Source organism: Aquarana catesbeiana, linkage group LG06, assembly GCF_042186555.1.
Source record: "Aquarana catesbeiana isolate 2022-GZ linkage group LG06, ASM4218655v1, whole genome shotgun sequence".
Lineage (NCBI taxonomy): Eukaryota > Metazoa > Chordata > Amphibia > Anura > Ranidae > Aquarana > Aquarana catesbeiana.
The window spans coordinates 262224706-262252246 of record NC_133329.1 but is presented as its reverse complement, the minus strand read 5'-3'; the positions used below and the strand labels follow the sequence as shown (position 1 = coordinate 262252246).

General features: G+C 41.9%; 1 protein-coding gene across 2 annotated transcripts in view; it reads right to left on the bottom strand.

The window, feature by feature from the left end:
* Positions 1-420: 420 nt before the first annotated feature.
* Positions 421-27541, bottom strand: part of LOC141146741 (caspase-8-like) — a 109675-nt gene continuing 82554 nt past the window's right edge. For both annotated transcript variants that reach the window (XM_073633258.1, XM_073633257.1), the window contains exons 8-9: positions 22928-23408; positions 421-600 (exon numbers count right to left, since the gene is read on the bottom strand). In XM_073633258.1, the coding sequence (XP_073489359.1) occupies positions 438-600; positions 22928-23408 (644 nt within the window). In that variant the 3' untranslated portion in view covers positions 421-437. The remainder of the gene's footprint in view (positions 601-22927; positions 23409-27541) is intronic.

Below are 27541 nucleotides of genomic sequence, written 5' to 3'. Positions count from 1 at the left end.
CACATTGACATCAGTTTCCGTGCGTGTCACTTATGTGCCCTGTTCACACCAATGTTGATGTCATATAGTTTTTTTTTCCCGTGCACGTCACAGATTCCTGCGCAGAAAAAATCCACACGTGATACTAGTGTTGTGGTGTGAACAGGGCACATAGGGAACAATTGTTTTTTGTGTGCCCTTGCAGAACGTGGGCAGAAAAACTGATGGCTCTGCACCATGGTGTCAATGAGGCCTAAAAGTACTCAGTAGAGGCCATTGGATTTAGCAGATAAGTTGTTCTACCAAAAGACCCTACCTGCTGGCAAAATGTGCTTTTTTTAAGGTTTACTCTTATTTTACGATATATTCAGAGGATTGTATCGATGTGTCCCTTTCTCATCTCCAGCTGCTTCCAAAGGAAAGTTAAAAACAGAGATAGGATTTGGAAGTCATTGGCTTTATATATTTTCTGGAGGAGGTAAAATCAGTTTTTTGCGAAGCTCTGATGTGTGTGATGGCATTTGTTTTCCAGGTTGTATCACTCCTTCATCTTTAACGTTGTAAAGTTCATCCCCTATGTCCTCCTGTAAAATGGTCAGGATGTTTTTCAAATCTTCTTGGCTAAGAAATAAAAACAAAAAATTGTAGCAAAAAGTGCAAGTTAATAATTTTTTTTCTATATACCTGTTAAAATTAACATAGGGAATACTGTATATACTTGGATCCTGTGGATTGCTGAATCGAGGTAGCATTATTTTCAAAGAATTTGTGGGCTGTGACACCATGTTAGATTTTTACTAGCTCTGGATTGAAGTGGTTGTAAAGACAATTTTTTTACCTAAGCCCCTGTTCACATCGGCGCCATTTGACATGCGATTTGATGGGTTACATGGCATGTCAAATCGGAGCTTATTGCCGGCAATAGGAGCATCCCAATCGGTGTGACGTCAACTTTGCGGCACCGCACTGATTTCCAAAAGTAGTTCCTGCACTACTTTTGGCAACTTCGGGGGGCGATTTCAATAGACATCTGTGCATGAACCCGCACAGATGTCTTTCCAGTCGGATTAAAATGCGGCTTTAAACTCGTGCGAGTTCAGATGAACTCACATGATTTCAAAGCCATGTTCAGTGTAAACAAGGGCTAAGGGCCAGTTCACACCACAATTTCTGCATTCCAGATTTGTTTTTGTATGCAACTTTGATGCGTTCTGGTGCACTTTTGATGTAATCTGGAGCATTTTGCCCTCTTTTTTTCTTTATCTCAGGGCTGGTTTACACTAGGAATTGCACAGGAATTCACTGCACATTCCTGTGCGACTCATATGCGGTTCAGTGTGGTGCAATTAGAGCCCATTTAATTGCTTGCACTACTTCTGGAAGCTTATTGCAACTGGATTGCACGATACTTCTGTACCATGTGATCTGGTGTAGGCAAATGCACTGCATTTGCAACCTGCGTTTAGGGTGTTAACACTGACACACGCTGCAGATCGCAACTGCAATGCGTTTTGAATGCAGTGCAGGAAACTTGCATGGAACTCGGTTTTCCGGCACAGCATTCTGGTGTAAACAAGGCCTTAAATTGCTAGTAAGCTCCATTTAAAAAAAAAATCACTGACAGGCTGGGTGTTTATGAGAGAAGTGACCCTATCGGTCTTTTCTGTCAAAAATGCTTCCTCCTGCCTGTCAGCCGCCATGTGCACTGAGCCGCGATTGCACAGCCCAGACCTGTGCCGCGATGATGTGACATCATTGTGGCCCAGCCATTCAAGTGCCCAAAGGCACAGAACATGGAAGGAAGTCCAGGGGCGAAGATGGAAGTACCCGGGGCCCGCTGGTCAATCACACCGCAACGCTGGAGGGCACCGTTTGACAGGTAAGTCTGCCATATTATGCTAATATGCAGTGCATACTAGAACATCATGGTATAACCCACCTGGGGGCCCCTAAAAGAAAAAAATACAGTTGACTTAACTACCGCTTTAATGCATTCTCTGCATTAAGGTAAAAAATGTCCCAGTATTCCTGCCCCTAAATACTTACCTGAGTCCTCTCTCGATCCAGCACTGTGCTTGTCTCCAGTGGCTCGCTCCTCTATCTCTGCATTCACAGGACTGAGAGACATTGTCTCCTGCTGCTGTCAATCAAATCCTAAGGACAGTGGGCGGGGCCAAGCTGCACTGTGTGTGTCTATGGACGCATACAGCCTGGCTTGGGAGCAAGCCTGTAAATGTGCCACCATAGGAAGTGACTTCCTATGGTGGTACATGGAGAAGAAACGCCCGCAGTGAATCTTAGAAGAGAAGGTATATCAGATCTGTGTGTAATCCAGTGTAAGGGCCGGTTCACACCAAATGCAGTCTTTCTGCATCAAAAATGCATTGACAGTAGATTATGATTCCGATGGCATAGTTCACACCAGTGCAGTCAGTTCCAGTGTGTTTCAGTGCAAAAAATAACATTAGAACATGCTGCATTTTTTCTGCACTGAACTGTACTGGAACGCGGCAAAATGCATCAAAAACACACCTAAACGCACATGTCACTAATTAGCCCCTTCAAACTAGTGCAACTTCTGATGGACACAGAATGACAAGGGAAATCACATTGTTTTCATGGTGCCCTGTGATTTCAGGCCCCCAGACTTCTTTGGCAAACACTCACAGAAGTCATGCAATTCCTATGCAACTTTGGTACGATAAGTGTTTTTTTTTTTTTTACGCTCACCTCTCCTCCCAGGTCATCCTTGCTGCCTAAAACCCCTCCTCTGAAACACATTCCGTTTACACCTGAGAATAGCGGAAACATGCGATCTCACTCGCCTTTTCTTTTTTCCCCCCACAAGAATGGGCTGCCCTATGCGTGACAAATGACTCAAAGTAGCTCAAGAACCTTTTTGTTCGTGGACCGTTACGTGTTTGTTCAGTGCACGTTTTGGTGCAATTTTAGCGTGTTTTGTTGTGTGACAAATGCATGGCAAAACATGTGACTGATAACTGGGATTGGGGTGTCATTAAAGACTGCATTCATATCTGTGCATTTCCAAATGTACAGAAAACGTGCGATTTTCTGTACGTTTTGGAAACATGCTGCAAAAATGCATCACCCTTACATTGCCATTATGGAGACACAAGTGCAATGTGGATTTAAAGTACATTTTTGAAACACACTGCAAAGCATACCATTTCTGTGTGGTTGCTGCACGTTCGGAAACAGGCAGATGCAAACACAACCTAAATAGCAACGCAAGCCTGACGTGCATTTCCCACACATTAGCAAAACGCGTGGCAAAATGTGCATTTTCTGTGCAGCTTTCTGTGCACTCAGAAACACTCATATGCAAGCGCAGCAAATAGTAACGCAAGCGTGACGCGAGTTTGCGCACATTAACGAAGCACATGGCAAAACATGCGTTTTCTGAGCGGATTGCCTTTATGACCAGGCCATTTTTCACTATTCGCCATGTCAAGCAACACTGTACGCGAATAAAATTGATATTTTTTTTCACACAAATGGAGTTTTCTTTAGTAGTATTTGATTACCACTGGGTTTTTTATTTGTTGTGCTATAAAAGGACCGTAAAATGTAAAAAAAAGATATTGTAAATATTTTTTACTTTTTACTATAAAACATATCCAATAAAAAGTTTAAATGTATAAATAAAATGCCTTCATAAATTTAGGCCAAAATGAATTTTGCTGTCTTTGTTAAAAAAAAAATCCCAATAAGTCTATAATAATTGGTTTAAGTGAAAGTTATACCATTTACAAATGACGATATATATACTGGATTTTTTCTTTTATTTTTTATACTACAGTGCCTTGCAAAAGTATTCACCCCCCTTAGCTTTTTACCTATTTTGTTACATTACAGCCTTTAGTTCAATGTTTTTAATCTGAATTATATGCGATGGATCAGAACACAATAGTCTAATTTGGTGAAGTAAAATTAGAAAAATATATAAATAAAACTATTTTTCAGAAATAAAAAACTGATAATTGGCATGTGCGTATGTATTCACCCCCTTTGTTACGAAGCCCATAAAAAGCTCTGGGGCAACCAATTAGCTTCAGAAGTCACATAATTAGTGAAATGATGTCCACCTATGTGCAATCTAAGTGTCACAGGATCTGTCATTACATATATACACCTTTTTGAAAGGTCCCAGAGGCCCTAAGCAAGAGGCACCACTAACCAAACACTGCCATGAAGACCAAGGAACTCTCCAAACAAGTAAGGGACAATGTTGTTGAGAAGTACAAGTCAGGAAATATCCAAATCTTTGATGATCCCTGGGAGCCCCATCAAATCTTTCATAACAAAATGGAAAGAACATGGCCCAACAGCAAACCTGCCAAGAGACAGCCGCACACCAAAACTCATGGCCCGGGCAAGGAGGGCATTAATCAGAGAGGCAGCACAGAGACCTAAGGTAACCCTGGAGGAGCTGCAGATTTCCACAGCAGAGACTGTACATAGGACGACACTAAGCCATACGCTCCATAGAGTTGGGCTTTATGGCAGAGTGGCCAGAGGAAAGCCATTACTTTCAGCAAAAAACAAAATGGCACATTCGTTTTCCAAAAAGGCATGTGGGAGACTCCCAAAGTGTATGGAGGAAGGTGCTCTGGTCTGATAAGACTAAAATTGTACTTTTTGGCCATCAAAGAAAACGCTATGTCTGGCGCAAACCCAACACATCACATCACCCAAAGAACACCATCCCCACAGTGAAACATAGTGGTGGCAGCATCATGCAGCATCATGCAGTGGGGATGTTTTTCAGCAGTCGGAACTTGGAAACTGGTCAGACTTGAGGGAAAGATGGATGGCGCTAAATGCAGGGATATTCTTGAGCAAAACCTATTCCACTCTGTGTGTGATTTGAGGCTAGGATGAAGGTTCACCTTCCAGCAGGACAATGACCCCAAACTCACTGCTAAAGAAACACTTGAGTAGTTTCAGGGCAAACATGTAAATGTGTTGGAAGGGCCTAGTCAATGCCCAGACCTCAATCCAATAGACAATCTGTGGTCAGACTTAAAGATTGCTGTTCACAAGCACAAACCATCCAACTTGAAGGATCTGGAGCAGTTTTGCAAGGAGGAATGGGCAAAAGTTCCAGTGGTAAGATGTGGCAAGCTCATAGAGAGTTATCCAAAGCGACTTGGATCTGTGATGGAGCTGTGATAGCCACAAAAGGTGGCTCTACAAAGTATTGACTTTAGGGGGGTGAATTAGGGGGTTATGCACATTGACTTTTTCTGTTTTTTTGTCCTATTTGTTGTTTGCTTCACAATTAAAAAAACAAAAAAAACAAAACAAAAAAAACACATCTTCAAAGTTGTGGGCAGGTTCTGTAAATTAAATGATGCAAATCCTCAAACAATCCATGTTAAGGCACTGTATTTCCCATTGGGATGCATTGGCCAATGCCCTTATTTAATATGCTTTTAAAGCAAACCCATCTCTTCTCCGTCTTCTTTGTTCCTAAGATTTTATCCCAATTTATGCCATATAGTAAGGTTCGTAGTTTAGGGAAGTTGGCTCTTTTGAAATTCAGTGTCTTTGTATGCCCTTTAGGCCGCGTACACACGGGCGGACTTTTGGACCCGGACTGGTCCGACAGACTTTCCAGCGGACTTTCGACAGACTTCCGATGGACTTTTTAACGAAAGGACTTGCCTACACACGCTCACACCAAAGTCCGATGGATTCGTACGTGATGATGTACACCGGACTAAAATAAGGAAGTTGATAGCCAGTAGCCAATAGCTGCCCTAGCGTCGGTTTTTGTCCGTCGGACTAGCATACAGACGAGCGGATTTCTGGGTCCAGCGGAGTTATGACGTAAAGATTTGAAGCATGTTCCAAATCTAAAGTCCGTCAGATTTGCGACTGGAAAAGTCCGCTGAAGGTCCGGTGAAGCCCACACATGATCGGATTGTTCGCCGGATTTGGTCCGTCGGACAAATCCGGTCGAAAAATCCGACCGTGTGTACGCTGCATTATGTTTCCTATTTGTGTGATTTATACTGAAGCCAATTGACCTGTGATCGCTGTTTCCTAAATTTCCCCGTTTTTCCACATCCGTGATCAGGTCTGTATTGTTGGTAATCAGTGGATCCAGTAACGCTTTATTTCTAGTTGGTGCATCTACCATCTGACCCATGAAATTGTCCATCAAGACATTTAGGAACTGGCGAGCCTTAGACGAATGCGTGGTTCCCTCCTCCCAGTCTATGTCTGAATAATTAAAATCCCCCATTATGATAACACTTACCATCCTTGCTGCTAATCCAAATTGTGATAGGATATCCGTCTCCCCCTCCGCCCTCAGGTTAGGGGGCCTATAGGATACTCCCAGTATTATTTTACCTTTAGCTTCATTCCTTTGGAGCTCTACCCATAAGGATTTCACCTCCTCCCTAACTCCGTTAGTGATGTCATCTCTCATATTCACTTGTACATTATTCTTGATACATAGGCATACCTCATCATGAACATACATGTTCAGGTCAGTATTACACCTCTCAGTATCGTCTTTTCCAGTATTTGTAAGGCCGTGTCTGCAGAGGGCACACCCATCATCCAGTGGAACCTCAAAAGACACCACCTCCCCTGGTGTCACACACTCTGCAGGCAGATGTCCTGCCATCTGACTTTTCCCAATACCATCTGGATTTTTATTCAAAACCTGAACAGGCAAACTCTCGTCTGACCCACATACGATTTTTACTGCAATTCTCATCTATTCCCTTGTCAGGAACCGTAAACTCCAGTCTCTTTAACCACATCCGTCTGTAGGACATGTAGTAGGGAGGCATTCAGTAAGACTTGATATACTGTATGTGAGATAAGGGGTGTAGACTGGGATAGCAAGCACTCAAAGTCAGCAAGGGGTCTGGTTAAGGCAGTCGTGGGCCCATAATGGCAAGGTAATGTTGGAGTTGGGAGTATCTAGCCTGCTTATAACAGGTCGCTAACAGCTGCGAAAAGGGAAGCAGTGTGCCGTTCCACAAGGTATGGCAAAGCAAGGGTTTATCCTCATTTTTCCATATAAGAAAGCAAGATTGGTGAAGAGTGGGAAGAAATGCCACCATTTCAAAGAAAGGTAATAGTGGGCTGGATCTGGTCGCACGTACCGTATTTGCCGACGTATAAGATTACTTTTTATACTTAAAAACATCCCCCAAAAATCGGGGGTCATCTTATATGTGGGGTATAAAATGTGAACCTTTAGTTCGTTTGGGCCAAGCTGGCTCAAAACAAACATCCTTAATCTGTACGCCCTCTGGATGTGCGGTAATACTGTATGTAGCTTCGGCTGAGCCAATCACGGTGAGCGATGTATTCTATTAATGAATACAAAGCCTGCTCGGATTGGCTGAGTCAGAGAGGCGGGCTGATGATGTTACAACCTCTGCCAATCCGAGCAGGCTTTGTATTTATCAAAGTATACCTCGATCGCCGTGATTGGCTCAGCGCAGTATACTGTTTGAAGCCGAAGCTACCGTATATACTGTATTACCGCACATCCAGCGGGCTGACAGATTAGTGGGTATAAAATAAATGGCTGATAGACAAGACCCCATCATGGCTTCAGCAAGAAGAAGGAAATATGAAGCCAGTTTCAAGCTGAAAGTTGTAAACTTTGCCAAGGAACATAACTGTGCTGCTGCAAGACAATATGCAGGATGACTACTGGTGTCAAGATGAAGGGGAAGCCGAAGCTGAAGCCACACCATCTGATTCAGAATTAGATCCATGCGATGACTGTCTTACAAATGTATCACAAGATGTCATTGATGAACTTATGACGTCAGAGGGTGAAAATGATGAGAATTTTGAAGGATTTTAAGTACCAGTAAGTCATAACCATTTTAATTAAAATTATTTAAATCAAATCAGATGTTTTTAAATGGTGCTGCCTCGGAAAGGGGGTAGTCTTACACAGCGAGTATAGCCCAAAACCTATGTTTTAACTGGAAAATTAGGGGGACGTCTTATACGCCCAGTCGCCGGCAAATAAGGTAGTCCTTTTCCTATGTAAAAGTCCCATATACGAAGTGTGGAAGTCACCAGAAGGGGAAAGGTATCTGTATGTCAGCTGTTGTTAGGGTCTGTCAATGGCAAATACGTGATGTCAGGAATGAGTAGGTTATTTTCATAGGCTTTCCATAACTTATGCCGCGTACACACGGTCAGACTTTTCGTCTACAAAAGTCCGACGGACGCCGACGGACTAAAGCCGGCTGACAATCCGATCGTGTGTGGGCTTCCCCGGACGTTCAGCGGACTTTTCCAGCCGCAAATCTGACGGACTTTAGATTTAAAACATGCTTCAAATCTTTACGTCGTAACTACGCCGGACCCAGAAATCCGCTCGTCTGTATGCTAGTTCGACGGACAAAAACCCACGTTGGGTAGCTATTGGCTACTGGCTATCAACTTCCTTATTTTAGTCCGGTGTATGTCATCACGTACGAATCCGTCGGACTTTTGTGTGATCGTATGTAGGCAAGTCCGTTCGTTAGAAAGTCTGCCGTAAGTCCGCCAAAAGTCCATCGAAAGTCTGTCGGACGGGCTGTCGGACTTTTGTAGCCGAAAAGTCCGACCGAGTCTCAGCTATAGTACCAGGCAAGAATCCTGAGTAAAAAGAATGCATGGTGGTACAAGAGTAGATTTGGTAGAGCGAAGCCACCTTTAGATTTAGGCAGGAAGAGCATGGATCAAAGAAGTTGAGAGCACATGCTCAGCGTCATATCCAGAGGTTGTTTTTGGGAAATAGACGTATGAGTACTGCCAGCATTGCTGCAGAGGTTGAAGAGGTGGGGGGTTAGCCTGTCAGTGTTCAGACCATACGCTGCACACTGCATCAAACTGATCTCTGCATGGCTGTCGTCCCACGAAGGAAGCCTCTTCTAAAGATGATGCACAAGAAAGCCCGCAAACAGTTTGCTGAAGACAAGCCGACTAAGGACATGGATTACTAGAACCATGTCCTGTGGTCTGATGAGACCAAGATAAACTTATTTGGTTCAGATGGTGTCAAGCGTGTGTGGTGGCAAGTAGGTGAGAAGTACAAAGACAAGTGTGTCTTGCCTACAGTCAAGCATGGTGGTTGGAGTGTCATGGTCTGGGGTTGCATGAGTGCTGGGGAGCTACAGTTCATTGAGGGAACCTTGAATACCAACATGTACTGCGACATACTGAAGCAGAGCATGATCCCCTCCCTTCGGAGACTGGGCTGCAGGGCAGTATTCCAACATAACGACCCCAAACACACCTCCAAGACGACCACTGCCTTGCTAAAGAAGTGCACGCTGGCTGTGTGGCTTACAGATAGCCTGGGAAAATCCAGGTCTCCCCCCGTACAGGTGGGCAGATGGTGGATCCCAGCGCCATGCTCGACATTGCCCTCTGCCGCGGGGAGTGTACTTGCATGATGGACAGTCAGTGTTCCTTCCCCAACTCTGTGTAGCCCAGTCCGCCGATGCTTGTTCCTGATTGGCCAAGAAGAGGACCAATCACAAGCGGGGAGAAGAGCATCATGGGATATGTAGTCCCAGAGATATATAGGAGAGAACTGCAGCCCCCCTGCATGCTGGCTGAACTGAGAGGGAGAAGGGCAAGCCTGACCCAGGAAAGGAAAAATGTACTGATCTGGGGAAAGACCACAAGGCAGCCAGAGAGAGAAGACCAAGAGGCCAGAAGCAGGAGACAGGGCTCTTTACCCTTGCCTGCTGGGTGAGACATCAGGGCCTGAGCAAGGTGGTGACCCTTCCTGCAAGCAAGCTCCACACTCAGACGTTGGTCAATTGTCACAGACACCTCATTGGCTGCGTGGACACTCTGGGCACCTCCAGGCACATCTATACCGGCATCGCTGGGTCATCAGGTTGCCAGTCGGACATTCATCAAAAGCCTGTTTCAGGACATTCTATTCCTTTGAGCTTTGGTATCTTCAGGGTTGGTGAGCGGGCGAAAGCCCACCCCGTGTACACTCACAAAGACACTGCATGCAGACACCCTTACCCCATCTCTATGCATGAGATCCCCAAAGGAAACACTTTGAAACGGTCATTCTTTATTGCTGGTTGCCATTGCACAGCTATTCCCTTGGTCCCATGTTAAGCTCTTAGTGCTGGCGCCTCCCGGCCCTTAAGAGGTTTGTGATGCCTGGAGGTGGGGTGCAGGGTGGTGTCAGGGGCCGAGTCGGGGGGGGGGGGGGGGTGGCAAAATGAGATTTCGTTTAGGGTGTCTTAAATCCTTGCATCAGCCCTGGATGTCAGTGTTAGTTCCCACCCAGTGTCAGATTGCCCGCTGCACTATCACAGTCCAACTATAAGTCACTGATCACCGCCATTACTAGTATAAAAAAAAAAAGAAATTTAGTTTGTAGACGCTATAACTTTCACACAAACCAATCAATATACACTTATTGGGATTTTTTTTTAACCAAAGACATGTAGAAGAATACATTTTGGTCTAAATTTATGAAGAAATTTTTTTTATTGAATAGCAGAAAGTAAAAAAATTGTTATTTTTTTTTCCCAAAATTGTTGGTCTTTTTTCATTTATATAATAAAAAATCAAAAACCTAGTGGTGATCAAATATCACCAAAAAAAGCTCTAGTGTGAAAAAAATAAATAATAAACTTTGTTTGGGTACAGTGTTGCATGACTGTGCAAGTACCAGTTAAAATAGCACAGTGCTAAATAGCAAAAAATGGCCCTGGTCATGCAGGGGGTAAAACTTTCCGGAGCTGAAGTGGTTATTAATAAATGTTTGATGCAATGATAACAAGTCACAACACGTATTGCCTGAACATTACCAGGATATACCCCCAGTGGCTTTGGAGGATATCCAGAGGTAAGCATATTTTTATCTTGTTTCATGGGACTATCCCAAGACAAATAATTTTGGAGACTTACCTATTGTAATACTCTGTCACAGTGGACCATTGGAAAACCCTATTGAAAACAAGCCTCTTATCTGTACCAAGGAGGAGGCACACATGCTTGCTTATTAATGTTTTTAAGGCAGCCAAGCAAACATTCACCAAAGCATGGGACATTCCCAACATCCCCTCTGTCAAGATTAAATCTTGACTATACCAATGTATGTATTCATAAGAACTGACTGCTATACAACTTGAGTAACTCCCAAAATTATCAAAAATTTGGAATACCTAAGTTACATTATACCTGCCTTTCACCACCCACTGGCAACTGTCTGTCCAGCCGGATCCCCCTTTTTTTCTCTTCTGTTTTTCTGTCTCTTTTTATTTTCACCTTTCACCCCATACACTCCACTACCTTCTTTCTATATATTCCCATGTCCCCCTTCCCAAACATCCACAGACTTTACCCCTACCTTACCCCTGCCCCCTTTCCTTATCCCCCCCCCCACGACACCCAATATGAACAACTGAGTCCATGGATGACACGGTCTTTTTGACCCCAGCTATAAAGAATATGTGAACACACTATAACAGCAGTACATTTTAATATAGGAAATGTTACTAGTTAACCATAATCACATTCAGCTTTGTAAAAAATAAAAGTTTGTACCTCTTTATGATGTTTTTTCATTCCATCACATGACTGCACAGCCCTACTTCACCCCCCCTCTCCCTCATAGTGGGGGCGTGTCTGTTCCCAGCTTATATTAGATGGGCTGGGCAGCTGGGTCTCAACTGTATGCAATGTAATTTTGACAGGAAGACTCTGCTGTCAATCAACACAGCAGGGCTGGGAGGAGGCATGGTGCTAAACTGACTACAGGAGATACAGATACGCCATGTGCAAGAACAGCATCCTGTTTATTCCTAGCAGGTATGCCATGGATGCAAACTGACCATGCAAGGAGGGATCTGATTCCATGCTTTGCGTGGTCAATTTGAAACAGGAACCCAGGGGAGCTGGGTATTTTACAACAACATGTACAATAAAAAAAAGTTGCAGGCAACATTTCCTAAGCATAAAAAAACATGTTACAGTGCCGATCCGGGCACCAGGTGTAATCAGCATGTGGGATTAGAACCCGGAGTGGCGGCTCGCTCCTCTGGAGAAGAAGAGCCGCCATTCCAGGTTCTGATCCCACATCCTGGCCTTAGGAGAGACACGGACTTCACTTTAGGACTAACCGACTTGCACATGCTTGCACATGCTGATTACCCCCTGGTGCCCGGATCGGCACTGTAACATGTGAGTGTAATCGCCATTTGTTGTTGTCATTTGCTTTTATCTATCTCACAATTTGGTGTTGGAATTTATCATATATGGACTTTTAGCTTGCTATTTATTTGTATTTGCATTTTTGATTCACTGAACATCACTAGCGCCTCCTTCTTTAAGGTGGATGTTATCCCAATGTCATCCTTTCTAAAACTACTGTCATAGGGGTAATCTATAAGGATATACATGCCTCCTGCATGTATCTTTACCTATCAAATGTCTCCCCTCTGTCTGTTATTAGACCCAAAAAACTGCAGATTCTGTGGGCGGGTCTGTTGTCTGGAGCTCGGTGGGTGGAGTCGTGATGTCAGTAGACCCCCCGCCCACCTCTACACTCCCCTTGTCAATATGCATTTTCTCCTGTGTATTTCTTTCACTGAACTTCTGCTATGATCTCTAACATCCAGTGAAAAGACAGGAAAGTAACCACATGACTTCAGCATGTCAAATCATGCTGAGGTGTGGAACAGCCAATTCTTGCAGAGCTGCTGAAGAAAGGAGTGGGGGTGGGAATTAAAAAATAATGCATGTCTTAGGCTAGTGCAAAGTGGGTGGGGGGGGGGGACAGAGGCCCCAGGCGCAACAATTTACTAGGGGGGAGGCGCAGGTGGAGTGCAGATTCTGCAATGAACTAAACTTGACTTGTTAATATAGCAAAAGTGTAATGTGTGAAGCTTTTACAGTGACCTGGATTGGGGTGGTGGGGTTGATTAATGCCATTAGTAATAGAAAATGGGTGTTGCCCCCACGCTATCAATCAGTGATGGTATAACACATAATATTAAATGGATTAACAGCTGCTGCAAACACCTATAATGTTCCCCAACTATGGTATGTACAAATGTGAAAATTAAGTGGTGCTGCACTGTTAATACTACTGTGCAACAATTATTTTAAACAGTGGATATAAAAATTCTACACACCCCGGTTAAAATGTCAGGTTTCTGTGATGTAAAAAAATGATACAAAGGTAAATCATTTCAGAACTTTTTATACTTTTAACCACTTGCTTACTGGGCACTTAAACCCCCCTCCTGCCCAGACCAATTTTCAGCTTTCAGCGCTGTCGCACTTTGAATGACAATTGCGCGGTCATACAACACTGTACCCAAATGAAGATTTTATAATTTTTTCCCCACAAATAGAGCTTTAATTAATAGAGCTTGGTATTTAATCACAGCTGGGATTTTTATTTTTTGCTAAACAAACAAAAAAAGATGGAAAATTTTGAAAAAACAAAAATCATGTTTCATAGTTTGTTATAAAATTTTGCAAACAGGTAATTTTTCTCCTTCATTGATATGCGCTGATGAGGCGGCACTGGTGGGCACTGATAGGCTGCACTGATGGGCACGGATAGGCACAGTTAAGGCGGCACTGATAGGCACAGTTAAGGCAGCACTGATGGGGACAGATAAAGCGGTACTGATGGGCACAGATAAGGCGGCACTGATGGGCGCTGGTGGGTGGCATGGATGGGTGGCACTGATGGGCACTGATAGGTACCACTGATGGGGGGCACTGATGGGTGGCACTGATGGGCAGTGATTGGGCGGCACTGATGGGCACTTATGGGCACTGGTAGGTGACACTGGGCACTGATAGGTGGCACTGATGTGCAGCACTGATGTGGGCGCTGATGGGTGGCACTGTGGGGCTGATGGGTGGCACTGATGGGTGGCACTGATGGGTGGCACTGTGGGCACTGATGGGTGGCACTGTGGGCACTGATGGATGGCACTGTGGGCACTGATGGGTGACGCTGGTGGGCACTGGTAGGCGGCACTGCTGCCTATTGCCAGGTGTCACTGGCAGGGGGCAGATGATCACCGTGATCGGGACTGATGTCCCTTTCACGGCCGCCGGTGATCAGCTTTTTTTTTCCTCCTCACGCTGTCAGCGCGAGGAGAAAAAATAGCTGATTACCGGCTCTGTTTACATCACATGATCAGCTGTCATTGGCTGACAGCTGATCATGTGATAAGGGGTCGGGACCGACCCCTTACTCTGATCTGTGATCAGGCGAGTCTCATAGACTCGCTGATCACCGGGGGCGTGCAGGTCAATAGACGTCGTTCCGGCAATGTAGGTCCGCGCTGTTGCCGTCATTTGGCAATAGCGCAGATGTGAAGCGGTTAATGTGACCTATAAATTGTACAACTCACTTGAAAAACAAACTGAAATCTTTTAGGGGGGGAGTAAAAATAAAAAAAACAAAAATAATATGGTTGCATAAGTGTGCACACCCTCTTATAACTGGGGATGTATCTGTGTTCAGAATTAAGCAATCACATTCAAACTCATGGTAAATAGAAGTCAGTACACACCTGCCATCATTTAATCAGTGCCTCTGATTAACCCCAAAAAAAGTTCAGCTGTTCTAGTAGGTCTTTCTTGACATTTTCTTAGTTACATCCTACAGCAAAGGCCGTGGTCCGCAGAGAGGTTTAAAGCATCAGAGGGATCTCATTGTTGAAAGGTATCAGTCAGGAGAAGGGTACAAATTCATTTCCAAGGCATTAGATATACCATGGAACACAGTGAAGACAGTCATCATCAAGAGGAGAAAATATGGCACAACAGTGACATTACCAAGAACTGGACGTCCCTCCAAGATTGGTGAAAAGAGGAGAAAAAATCTGGTCAGGGAGGCTGTCAAGAGGTCTACAGCAACATTAAAGGAGCTGCAGGAATATCTGGCAAGTTCTGGCTGTGTGGTACATGTGACAACAATCTCCTGTATTCTTCATATGTCTGGGTTATGGGGTAGAGTGGCAAGACCTTTTTTTATGAAGAAAAACATCCAAGCCCGGCTAAATTTTGCAAAAACACATCTGAAGTCCCCCAAAAGCATGTGGGAATATGTGTTATGGTCTGATGAAGCCAAGGTTGAACTTTTTGGCCATAATTCCAAAAGATATGTTTGGCACAAAAACAACACTGCACATCACCAAAAGAACACCATAACCACAGTGAAGCATGGTGGTGGCAGCATCATGCTTTGGGGCTGTTTGTCTTCAGCTGGAACAGGGGCCTTAGTCAAGGTAGAGGGAATTATGGACAGTTCCAAATACCAATCAATATTGGCACAAAACCTTCAGGTTTCTGCTGGAAAGTTGAACATGAAGAGGAACTTCATCTTTCAGCATGACAACAACCCAAAGCATACATCCAAATCAACAAAGGAATGGCTTCCCCAGAAGAAGATTTAAGTTTTGGAATGGCCCAGCAAGAGCCCAGACCTGAATCCGATTGAAAATCTGTGGAATGATCTGAAGAGTGCTGTGCACAGGAGATGCCCTCGCAATCTGACAGATTTGGAGTGTTTTTGCAAAGAAGAGTGGGCAAATATTGCCAAGTCAAGATGTGCCATGCTGGTAGACTCATATCCAAGTGAGTGCTGCAATAAAATCAAAGCTGCTTCAACAAAGTATTAGTTGTGCACACTTATGCAACCATATTATTTTATTTTTTTATTTTTACTTCCCTCAAGCTAAAAGATTTCAGTTTGTTGTTCAAGTGAGCTGTACAGTTTATAGGTCACATTAAAGGTGGAAAAAGTTCTGAAATGATTTATCTTTGTCTCATTTTTTTACATCACAGAAACCTGACATTTTAACAGGGATGTGTAGACTTTTTATATCCACTGTATATTAAATAAATTAAATATTTTGTGTCTTTGTACATATATAAAAGCATAAACAATATCAGTGATTATCCACAAATTCAACATATGTGACCTAAAGTGACTCCAATTCTTGCAGTGAATGAATTCATAATCCTCTAATTAAAATATTTTTTCTATAATGCATCAAATAAAAATGAAAGATATATAAATTCAGTCTCTATTTATATTTTCTCTACCTGTCACCTCTTGTGCTTAAAATAATCTTTTGTGTGATACCTGTGTCACTCAATCACCACTGTGCTCTCAGAACTCTCACCTCCTTTTTACTTGTGTCTAAGCATAAAACATAAATCCTTCACATGCATGGATTCCTCTATGGTTTCTCTCCACTAGGGGCTCTCTTAATAGGGATTCCCACTGTTGTAGATATGTTATTAGCTGCCTTTTCCATTAAGGTGCTCCTCTATGTTCCAGAGTTAGTCTCGCCCAGGTTATGAAAACATATAAAAAAAGCCTCCCATAGTGTAATATTGTTAAAACGTCTTCATTTATTAGGCTAAAATTACTGCACTTACTGTACAATAAAAACTCTATAAGCATTAAAATCTTGAGAACCGGACCAATTCGTCCGCTTACATCACTTTTGCTCCCTCGTGTGCCTCTGCACATGCCCTACGCGTTACATCACCGGCACATGACGATGACATAATGCGTAGGGCATGAGCGGAGGCAGTTTGCCATTTTTCACCCTGGGCACCAAATTACCTTATCCCAGCACTGGGCGGAGAAACCCCAACTGTATTCACTCTTCTCTTTTCCGACTTCTTTCTTTTTGTTTTCTTTTTTATAACATGCTCAGGTTTGGAGCTGCTTGCTCCTTGGTTTTCTACATTCTTAATAGTTCATTGTACAAGGTTATGTAGGGTGGTTGACTACTACTTTATGTACTTTATAAATGTTTTGTTCACTGTCCTGCCTGACGTGTATTACACCACATCGAGCATTCGGTTGCCCTTCAATTGCACTATGAGTGTCATCTAGACAACATCTTTATATTTGAATGGTTCTTTTTCTGTGATATATATGTATATGTTGCTCAAAAATGTGCGCATTATTACCTGAAAATATTTGCCCATTACTAATTATAAAAGTGATTCCGCACTACAGTGTATAAGAAAAAATATATAAATTATTTACTCAATAAAGTCTATCAATAAAGTGTCAAAGCTAATTAAATAGTTGAAAACAGTGTAAAGAGTTGTACATAATAGAAAATTCATATGTTCATAAAAAGCCAGGGCAAATGATTTAGAGTATTATTAGTCTCTTGACCACATTATCAAAAAGAAAAAAATTGTCCACAAGAGGGGCACAAATTGTAAAGAAGGGATTTCAATGTATGATATGATGGACAAGGAGGGGTTAAAAGTCCCACAAGCTATGGTCACAGAGCTCTCACCTTCATAAACTGCTTAAACCGCATATAATGGTGATCTGAGGTCCGTTGTCTGACGTTATTCCAACTTCTACCACCAGGGGGTCCTCTGTGCCAGCATATGTGAAATTGCAATTATCCGAAGTGTCAGCATATCATCATAAATAAAAGTATCATCCGCTATATTAATCTCTACCACCAGGGGGTCCTCTACTTCATCCACCAGATCTCCCAGATACCACTGCACATCAACGTTTTCTTCTACCTCGTATCCTCCGCAGAATGGGGGGGAGGGGGGGGGAGAGGGATGGCAGCGAACAAGGGTGGGAGAGAGAGAAAAAAGCCCCAATAGTGTAGTAAGGTTAGAATACACAAGCTTTATTAAAAGGTTAAAAATTGACTCTTACAATGGTAAATAAAGAAATAAGCATATACAGTTGCTAAGGCGTCTGAACGGGGCTCTCACATCACTTCCTGGTATCGCTTAGTCTCCGGCCACTCCCTACGTGTTACGTCATCACGTGACTTCTTCAGGGGATGCTGATTGGCTGAGGCGATCTTGTTTATATTTCCATAAACCGGAAATGGATTAGCGGCCATTTTGTTGGGGTCCGCTCTATTTACCGACGGCGGCCATTTTCTTGTAGGAAACCTAATGTTTTCATAGCGGCCATTTTCTGGAGAAGTGTTCCTCTGCTGACACTTCTAAGAAAGATGTTCTGTTCTATAGGCAGACGCAGAGGATAAACCTAGATAACCCATGACACCTCATCACACATAGATGCCTCTTCCGTTCTGAGTGTGTCAGGTTTGAAATGAGTTATAAAATATTTTGACATAAATACTTTAATGGATCAAACTTAAAATTGCTATAATTGTTCTGAGCACTCCTAAAATGCTAAAACGATGAATCCATGACTCAATCATATAAAAATAAATGAGTTGAACAAAAATAAATGTGTGTAGAAAAGAAAAACAAATACCTTCGCGCTAACTCAAACGTATAAGCTGCTAACACTGCAAATAGAATTTTTGCTGTAGACCATGGAATATATAAATAAGTGCAGCGCTATACTTTTATATCGTGAATTGACAATTGTGCATATCAACATAGAAAAAAAATATTAAAAGTCCATTTTCAATAAATCAAAGTCCATTTGTTTGTGAAAACATGAAAATCACCACGTGAATATATGACTGAAATAATAATTAAGCAATCCCTAAGGTAGTGGAGGCGTACCGTAGATTTTGGACCTAAAAATAGCATATGCTACATAGGTCAACATAAGCATTTATTGCCCAATGGCAATAGTACACAGGATCAGTACCGAAGGAAGATCGACGGTCCTGGAAACTTGCTCAGGGATTATTTGCAAAAACCACACTTGTGCAGATACCACCACCCATATGAATGGAGGCTTACCAAAAGGTTGGGACCCAAAACAGCATATGCTGAATGAGTCAAACAGGCTGGGAATTGCCCTCTGGCAATGAAGAGGAGATCCCAATGGTACACTGGAGAAGAAATCCTGGGGGTGCCTCACCGGGGTACTTCCTCCACATGGAAATTAAGGACGTCCTCGAACATGCCCCACATAGGATAAAAAAGGGACCATATAGTGTAATACCGTAAAATTATGAATTTTTATTAAAAGAAAAACACCCACATTTAAGAAGTAACCAAGCGCCTGTATACAATAAAAAGGCAGCAGTGGAGTCCTCCCGACGCGCCTCGTCACATAGGACCTCGTCTGACAGCCGACAAGGGAGGAGCTGTGGTGATACAGTCGAAAGAGCAATATTTACGAGAATTGGATAGACAACTACAAGATGAAGAAACTTATATTAGGTTGCCAAGTAACCCCACAAGAGATTTTATAAAACAATTACAGTCAATAGTAAATTTGGGTAGCAATAAGGGTATACAGAACAAAAAAGAATCTAAGTATTTGATACCAGAATCATGTAGAATACCAATAATATATACCATCCCAAAAATCCACAAGAATCGTGAAGAACCACCAGGCAGGCCGATTGTGAACGGCATAGATTCATTGACTTCCAGAATGGGGGAATATATTGATTATTTTATTCAACCGGCGGTTCAGAAAACGAAGGCATATATAAAAGATACCAAGCATACGCTCCAACTATTTGACACAATATTAGTACTGGAAGGTAGGACTTTCCTGGCCACTGCAGATGTGTCCTCACTATATACTATTGTGCAGCATCATGAGGCATGCGCAGCGGCAAAATGGCTTTTGAGGACGTACAGTACTTTAGAGTGTAAACAAAGAAAATTTCTAATTAAATGCCTCGATTTCTGTTTAAAACATAATTATTTTTGGCATGACCAGGTTTATTACAGGCAAATAACTGGCATAGCCATGGGAGCGAAGTTTGCACCCAGTATAGCTAATGCTTTTATGGCATTTTGGGAAGAAGAAGCCGTATATGAGAATATGCCAGCCGAATTAACCCTATATGGAAGGTATATAGATGACATTGTGATCGTCTGGAATGGAAATAAGGATGCATTAGAAGAATTTCTAGAAGGACTAAATAAGAATGAGAAGAACATAAAACTGGTATGGAAAATAGATGAAAAATCTGTGGATTTCTTAGATCTCAATATCTCGGTGCAGAAAGACAGACTGATCACTAAAACACACTTTAAAAGTGTGGATACTAACAGATATCTGTCCATTAACAGTTGCCACTATAAACCCTGGTTATACAACATTCCGAAAGGGCAACTGGTCAGAATTAAGCGAAATTGCACATATGAAGAAGATTACAAAACTCAAGCAGATCTAACTGGTGTAAGATTCATTGAAAAGGGTTACGATGGTACATGGATCAACGATCAAATACAACAGGTGAATAAAATGGATAGAACCTTGATGCTGCAGAATAATCTAAAGAGGAAAGCATATCAGGCTGAAGCACCATGCCTTATATTGGACTAAAATGTACAGCATAAGGAGGTAGCTAAACTTATCAAACGACACTGGCATGTGTTGAAAAATGATAAAGATTTAAAAGATATTCTGCCTGACACACCAAATATCGTATATAAGAGAGCTCCAACCCTGAAAGACATTGTTAAATCCATAGTTGAACCTCCCCCGAAGAATTCTTTTACGTTCTTTTCTGGAAAGGGTTTTTACCCTTGCAGAAATTGTTACGCCTGTCATAACACTAAAAAATAAAAAAAAAAGAGGTCAGAGTTCACAGCCACCACCACGGGTCACACCTATGAGATCAGGGACTTCATAGGTTGTCATTCCGAAGGAGTGGTATACTGTCTTCAATGTAGCTGCAATTTGCAGTACATAGGCAGAACAAAAAGGGCACTGAAGATCAGGGTAAAGGAACATGTGCAGAACATTGTAAATGGGTTTCCCAAACACAATGTTTCGAAACATTTCGCTACAGTACACAATCGAGATCCCTCCCACCTACAATTCTGGGGTATAGAAAAGTATAATCCATCATGGAGAGGTAGCCATAAGATAAGGACGATTAGTCAGAAAGAGCCAAGATGGATATACTGTATATTATGAAAAGTTTAGTGCCAGGTGGTTTAAATGTTGAATTTGATCTCAACTGTTTTTTAAGTAATTTTTAATGTATTGGGATATGTCTGTCCTTTATTTATTTATTCCACTGTAGATCTGAAGTATGACTCTCCCTCCATTTATGGTATAGACTTGTCGGGCTAATTTTCCCCTGTAGCCATCTTTAATATTGAGTTGATTATATGGTTGGGTATATTTATCCCCTTCCATTAACTATTTGCCATAGAAAGCAATCTTAAATGTTTTAATTATAGATTATTTTAGTTATTAGGTGCACAGTTAAGGTCAATTTTGACTTTTGAGGATTTAATATATTTTTTATTTGGAGTTTTCCCTTTTTTTTTATATATATATTTTTTTTTTTATAATTTTGTTTTTTACATTTTTTATTTTTATTTTTATTTATTTTTATTTTTATTTTAATTTGTTTATTTCAATTTTATTTTTATTTTTATTATTTTATTTTTATTTTTATTTATTTTTGTTCACCTCATTTATTTTTATATGATTGAGTCATGGATTCATCGTTTTAGCATTTTAGGAGTGCTCAGAACAATTATAGCAATTTTAAGTTTGATCCATTAAAGTATTTATGTCAAAATATTTTATAACTCATTTCAAACCTGACACACTCATTCTTACATAAACGGAAGAGGCATCTATGTGTGATGAGGTGTCACGGGTTTATCCTCTGCGTCTGCCTATAGAACAGAACATCTTTCTTAGAAGTGTCAGCAGAGGAACACTTCTCCAGAAAATGGCCGCTATGAAAACATTAGGTTTCCTACAAGAAAATGGCCGCCGTCGGTAAATAGAGCGGACCCCAACAAAATGGCCGCTAATCCATTTCCGGTTTATGGAAATATAAACAAGATCGCCTCAGCCAATCAGCATCCCCTGAAGAAGTCACGTGATGACGTAACACGTAGGGAGTGGCCGGAGACTGAGCGATACCAGGAAGTGATGTGAGAGCGGCGTTCAGACGCCTTAGCAACTGTATATGCTTATTTCTTTATTTACCATTGTAAGAGTCCATTTTTAACCTTTTAATAAAGCTTTTGTATTCTAACCTTACTACACTATTGGGGCTTTTTTCTCTCTCTCCCACCCTTGTTCGCTGCCATCCCCCCTCCCCCCCATTCTGCGGAGGATACGAGGTACAAGAAAACGTTGATGTGCAGTGGTATCTGGGAGATCTGGTGGATGAAGTAGAGGACCCCCTGGTGGTAGAGATTAATATAGCGGATGATACTTTTATTTATGATGATATGCTGACACTTCGGATAATTGCAATTTCACATATGCTGGCACAGAGGACCCCCTGGTGGTAGAAGTTGGAATAACGTCAGACAACGGACCTCAGATCACCATTATATGCGGTTTAAGCAGTTTATGAAGGTGAGAGCTCTGTGACCATAGCTTGTGGGACTTTTAACCCCTCCTTGTCCATCATATCATACATTGAAATCCCTTCTTTACAATTTTTGCCCCTCTTGTGGACAATTTTTTTCTTTTCTTTTTTCTTTTTGATAATGTGGTCAAGAGACTAATAATACTCTAAATCATTTGCCCTGGCTTTTTATGAATATATGAATTTTCTATTATGTACAACTCTTTACACTGTTTTCAACTATTTAATTAGCTTTGACACTTTATTAATAGACTTCATTGAGTAAATAATTTATATATTTTTTCTTATACACTGTAGCGCGGAATCAGTTTTATAATTACTATTGAGAGTGGATTGTGATACACTTTAGGTTCTGCTGCAGGCAGTTATTGTTCAATTTTGTGATTGCACTTTTATGCACTATAGGCACTTTAGTATTTGATCACGTTAAGATAAGAATTCACCATTTTAATTCATCCACTAATACATTATAGTAGCGCGAAGGCTTTATATTTCCGTTTTCATTTGCCCGTTACTCTCCTCGTTTGGGGAGCTCTGGAGTCATCTTATGTTTTTGCAACTGTTATTATTGGAAAAAATGAATAAACATATTGAAATCTAAAGAAAAATCCTTTATCGTTATCTACCAAAATATTTGTACTTACATATGGTGAGGATCTTCCAAGATTTTACACAGCTTCTGAATATAAATAGAGCCTTTGGGACCCCGTAGACTCTTATAATCTTCAGTGCTAGCATAGGCTGTTAAGAAATCTGCAGCAATAGGAAGACTTCCTCTATCACATTCATATGTAGATGTACTGCCGTCTCCCTCATAAGAGACTCCCCCATCAAGTTCATCTCCTCGGCATGCTTGAATGAAGAACACCTTAGGCTTTCCAATGAGAGACTCACAATGCCGACCATTGAAACATCTAGTTAGATCTTTAATGCGCACCTTTTCTCCGTCAACACCTAACACAGTTCCTAGACCCCCATGTGAGAGAATAAAGCAGATAAAGCTGTCCTTTTTAGCGTGATCTTTTTTCTGATACTCCTTCATGATGTCTAACATTTTTTCTGCTGTCAGGTTTTTGTGTTCTTCTACAGTATATCCTCGATTTTTAAATACTCTCCTTATTGCACCTGCCAAACAAAACAATCAATAGAAATACATTAATATCAAGAACCTAAATATACTTAAAGTATAGTTAAAGTTTATCTAAATCTAAAAATAATAATTCAATGGTAGCTTAACCACAATTGTTTCCAGTAGGTGTCCTCTTTTTTTGCACTTTGGCTTTAATTTTGTACCTGGTGATCCTGCCTTCCCTGGTGCTTCCATTCCTAGGGTGACAAAGCTCACTCTATTGACACACTACAGCCTATGCTTCTGCAGGAGTACAAGCTGACATGGCAATTCAATCATGTAAAGCCTGCAAAATCTAAGTTTTAAAAAAGGATCCGTTATGGAACACTCATGTTTTCGTCTTGTTTAGACCTAAGGTAAGCAAGGCTGTGACAGAACTAATTCTGTAGCCACAAGGTAATGGTACAAAAATTACTCAAATGTGTGTAGTTACTAAAAGCTGTACTCCAGGATAAGCAAATATTGTCTAAATATAATAGGCATATGTATTCTTAGTTTAACCTTGTTGTGCTTTGTGTATTTTTTCTAGATCTCTGCAGTTAGCCAGTGTGCAGTATCTCTATGCAGTAGCTTCCTGTAATAAAGACTGGTCACTGCTGCTCCCTCTCCCCAAACAGGGTGACTGGTCTAGTGTCTGCCCCCTCCTGTCGTTTTCAGCAGGCAGCTTATAGTGGGCGGACTTGCTGGGCCCCTCCCACAGCTCTGCTTTCTGCAGAGGCTATGTGCAGCACAAGGATAATGTCACTGCTACTTTTACAAAATAATACCTGGGTTTGCAAAGGCATTTAGTGTACACAAAGTGTATTTACCTTATATACTCGAGTATAAGTCGAGTTTTTCAGCACATTTTTTTGTGCTGAAAGTGCCCCCCTCGACTTATACTCCAGTCAAGCACTTTTCTGCAGCAAAAAATTTCATTTTCCGAACCGACTTTGGGGCCCTGTATCTCAGGGCCACTTGGTGCTAGGAACCCCAAATTTGGTGTGCAAACCCAGTGGCACTGGTTCCATAACATATCCAAAGATAGCGTTCCTAGCACCAAGTGGCCCAGAGATACGGGGCCCCAAATCCGGTTCGGAAAATGTCATTCTCTGCTACAGAAAAGTGCTTCACATTTTCTGAACCGATTTTTGGGGCCCTGTATCTCGGGGCCACTTGGTGATATATTGGATATTTTATGGTGCTAGTTCCACTGGGTTTGCACACCAAATTTGGGGTTCTTAGCACTAAGTGGCCCCAAGATACGGGGCCCCAAATTCGGTCAACTGTGTCCATGTGCAGCAATGTCATTTTGGGACCCTTTGGGTTCAGAGACCCCAAATTTTGGCTGCAGCTAGGGGGCATCTAGGAACCCTTAACTACCGAGTTTGAAGTTCGGGGGACCTATGGCTGCAAATGGGCACAGTGAGGCTGCAAATGGGCATTGTTGACCCTCTTTTCCACTTACAGTAGCTGTGCATTTCTCACCCTCGTCTTATACTCGGGTCAATACGTTTTTCCCATTTTTTTGTGGTAAATTAGGGCCTCGACTTATACTCGGGATGACTTATACTCGAGTATATACGGTACATATTTCCTTTGTGGCTATTAAGGGAATATATTGAACATTTTTGTGCCCAAAGTTCAGCTTTAACCAGTCCATTAACCTTTATTACTAACAGATTCCTATAGACAAACCCTAAGTACCTAGTAAAGCTGTATACAAAATCATTAATCATTCCTGGTATTGAGCAGTCCTGTGTTGTCTAGTTATACAGTATAATAACATGAGTTCATTTTTATCTAGAAAATGTTTTTGAAACCTGAAAAAAAACACCTCCTTTACAATCCTAGGTATAGTGATTGTGTTTTTTAGTTCTCATAGGAACCAGGACTAGCTTTTAAGAAATTGAAGCCCCATGCAAATATAAAGGTTGAGACTAGGGACAGAACTGCTACCTGTGTACTCTGCACGTGGGGCCATTACAGTAATTACTATAGACATACATTGGAGCCCAGTTGATGGGCCTGTTTGGACAGCAAGGGAAGGTCTAACCACTTGACACAAGAAAAACATCACAATCACATCACAAATTTTAACAGTAAAGGGGCACACTAGAGGTCTGTTGCGGCTGGTGAAATCATAAAAAGTAGCAGTGTAGCAGGACAGGAACTGTGGCAAGACAAGGCAGTGTGACTAGAAAAAACCTATAGGTACAGATAGGGTATCCAGAATTATATAGGCAGCACAGTGGTGTAGTAGTTAGCACTTTCACCTAGCAGCAAAAAGGGTCGCTGGTTCGAAATCCCAACCACGATACCATCTGCCTGGAGTTTGCATGTTCTCCCTGTGCCTGCATGGGTTTCCTCCAGGTACTCCAGTTTCCTCCCACACTCTAAAGACATGCTGGTAAGTTAATTGGCTCCTGTCTAAATTGGCCCTAGTATATGTATGAATGTGTGTTAGGGACCTTAGGTTGTAAGCTCCTTGAGGGTAGGGACTGATGTGACTGTACAATGTATATGTAAAGCACTGCGTGAATTGACGGCGCTATATAAGTACCTGAAATAAATAAATAAATAAATATATATTTAATAACTTGGAAGCAATCTGGCAATAAAAAGCACCCCAGAGGAAGGATGTAAACATGTACACAGCAACACAGACTCTATGTCAAACTTTTTTTGTACAGAGTTCAGTGCAAATTTTGGAGCCCATCCTATTCCATCCCATTTTGTAGTCCAAAGAGAAATTGCAAATACTAGCTTTAATGCTGGAGTATTGAATTTAAAAATAATGCATGTATCACCTTAGCACTGCATTTTTTCACTGTCCAGTGTCCACGCTTCCTCTACAAACATTCTTCTCCCTGCAGTATTTACAATCCCACCCCAAACATTGCATCTATCTCCAATTCAGCACCGTAATCCATTGCTCTGTTCATGTGCTTCTCTCTCCTCTATGTGTGTCCAACACTCCCTTTATAGCCATAGTTGCCAATATTCTTGTAAAAAAATGGATATTTTCCTGCAGTATGAAATTGTGACAGTGCACTACCACTGGCTATCACAGGATGCTGTGTGATGACTTCTTTAAGTATAACAGTAACTTTATAACAGTAAAAAAGGGAGAACAGACCCTACTGGCCTCATAAAGAATGAGGAGGGACATCTGGTTACAAAGGATGGGGAGATGGCGAAGGTATTGAATTTATTATACTCCTCAGTAGGGATGAGCTTCGCGCTTTAGTCGAACCCATGTTTGACTCGAACATCGGCTGTTCGATCGTTCGCCGAATTGCGAATGTTATGGGCCGTTCGCGCCAAATTCGTGTGGCACGTCACGGCCCATAATTCACTGCGGCATCGCAGTGCATTGCTGGCTGATGATTGGCCAAGCATGCACTATGACCCGCATGCTTGGCCAATCACAGCGCCGTCGGTAGAGAGAGCTGTAATTGGCCAAAGCCAGGGTGGCTTTGGCCAATTATGGCTCAGGGGGTTTAGAACACGCCCCACACTATATAAGGCCACCTGCACAGTGGCCCTGTGTAGTGTGCTCCGGCGTGCTGAGAGATAGAGAGAGAGACAGTGTCATTTCATTTGAGTTAGCTAGATTAGGCAGGACAGTCAGTGAGTTAGCTGCACTTACAGTGTATTGTGTATATATATGCATCCCAGGTGTTGCATATATATATATATATATACACTTGTATTCAGTTTAGCTAGATCCGTTCCTGTTATCTTCCAACTGACAGGCAGGCTTGTCTTGTTACAGTATTTACAGCTACCTGAAGAAAATTGCTGGCGTTCTTTTGATCCTATTAGTACCACAGTCAGGCAGCTAGACTATTTACAGTTAGTGTAGTGCGTCCTCCTCACAGTGTTCATCTAAAACTACAAGTTAGTGTAGTGAGACCTCTGCACAGTGTTCAGCTAAAGCTACAAGTTAGTGTAGTGAGACCTCTGCACAGTGTTCAGCTAAAGCTACAAGTTAGTGTAGTGCGTCCTCCTCACAGTGTTCATCTAAAACTACAAGTTAGTGTAGTGAGACCTCTGCACAGTGTTCAGCTAAAGCTACAAGTTAGTGTAGTGCGTCCTCCTCACAGTGTTCAGCTAAAGCTACAAGTTAGTTTAGTGTGACCTCTGC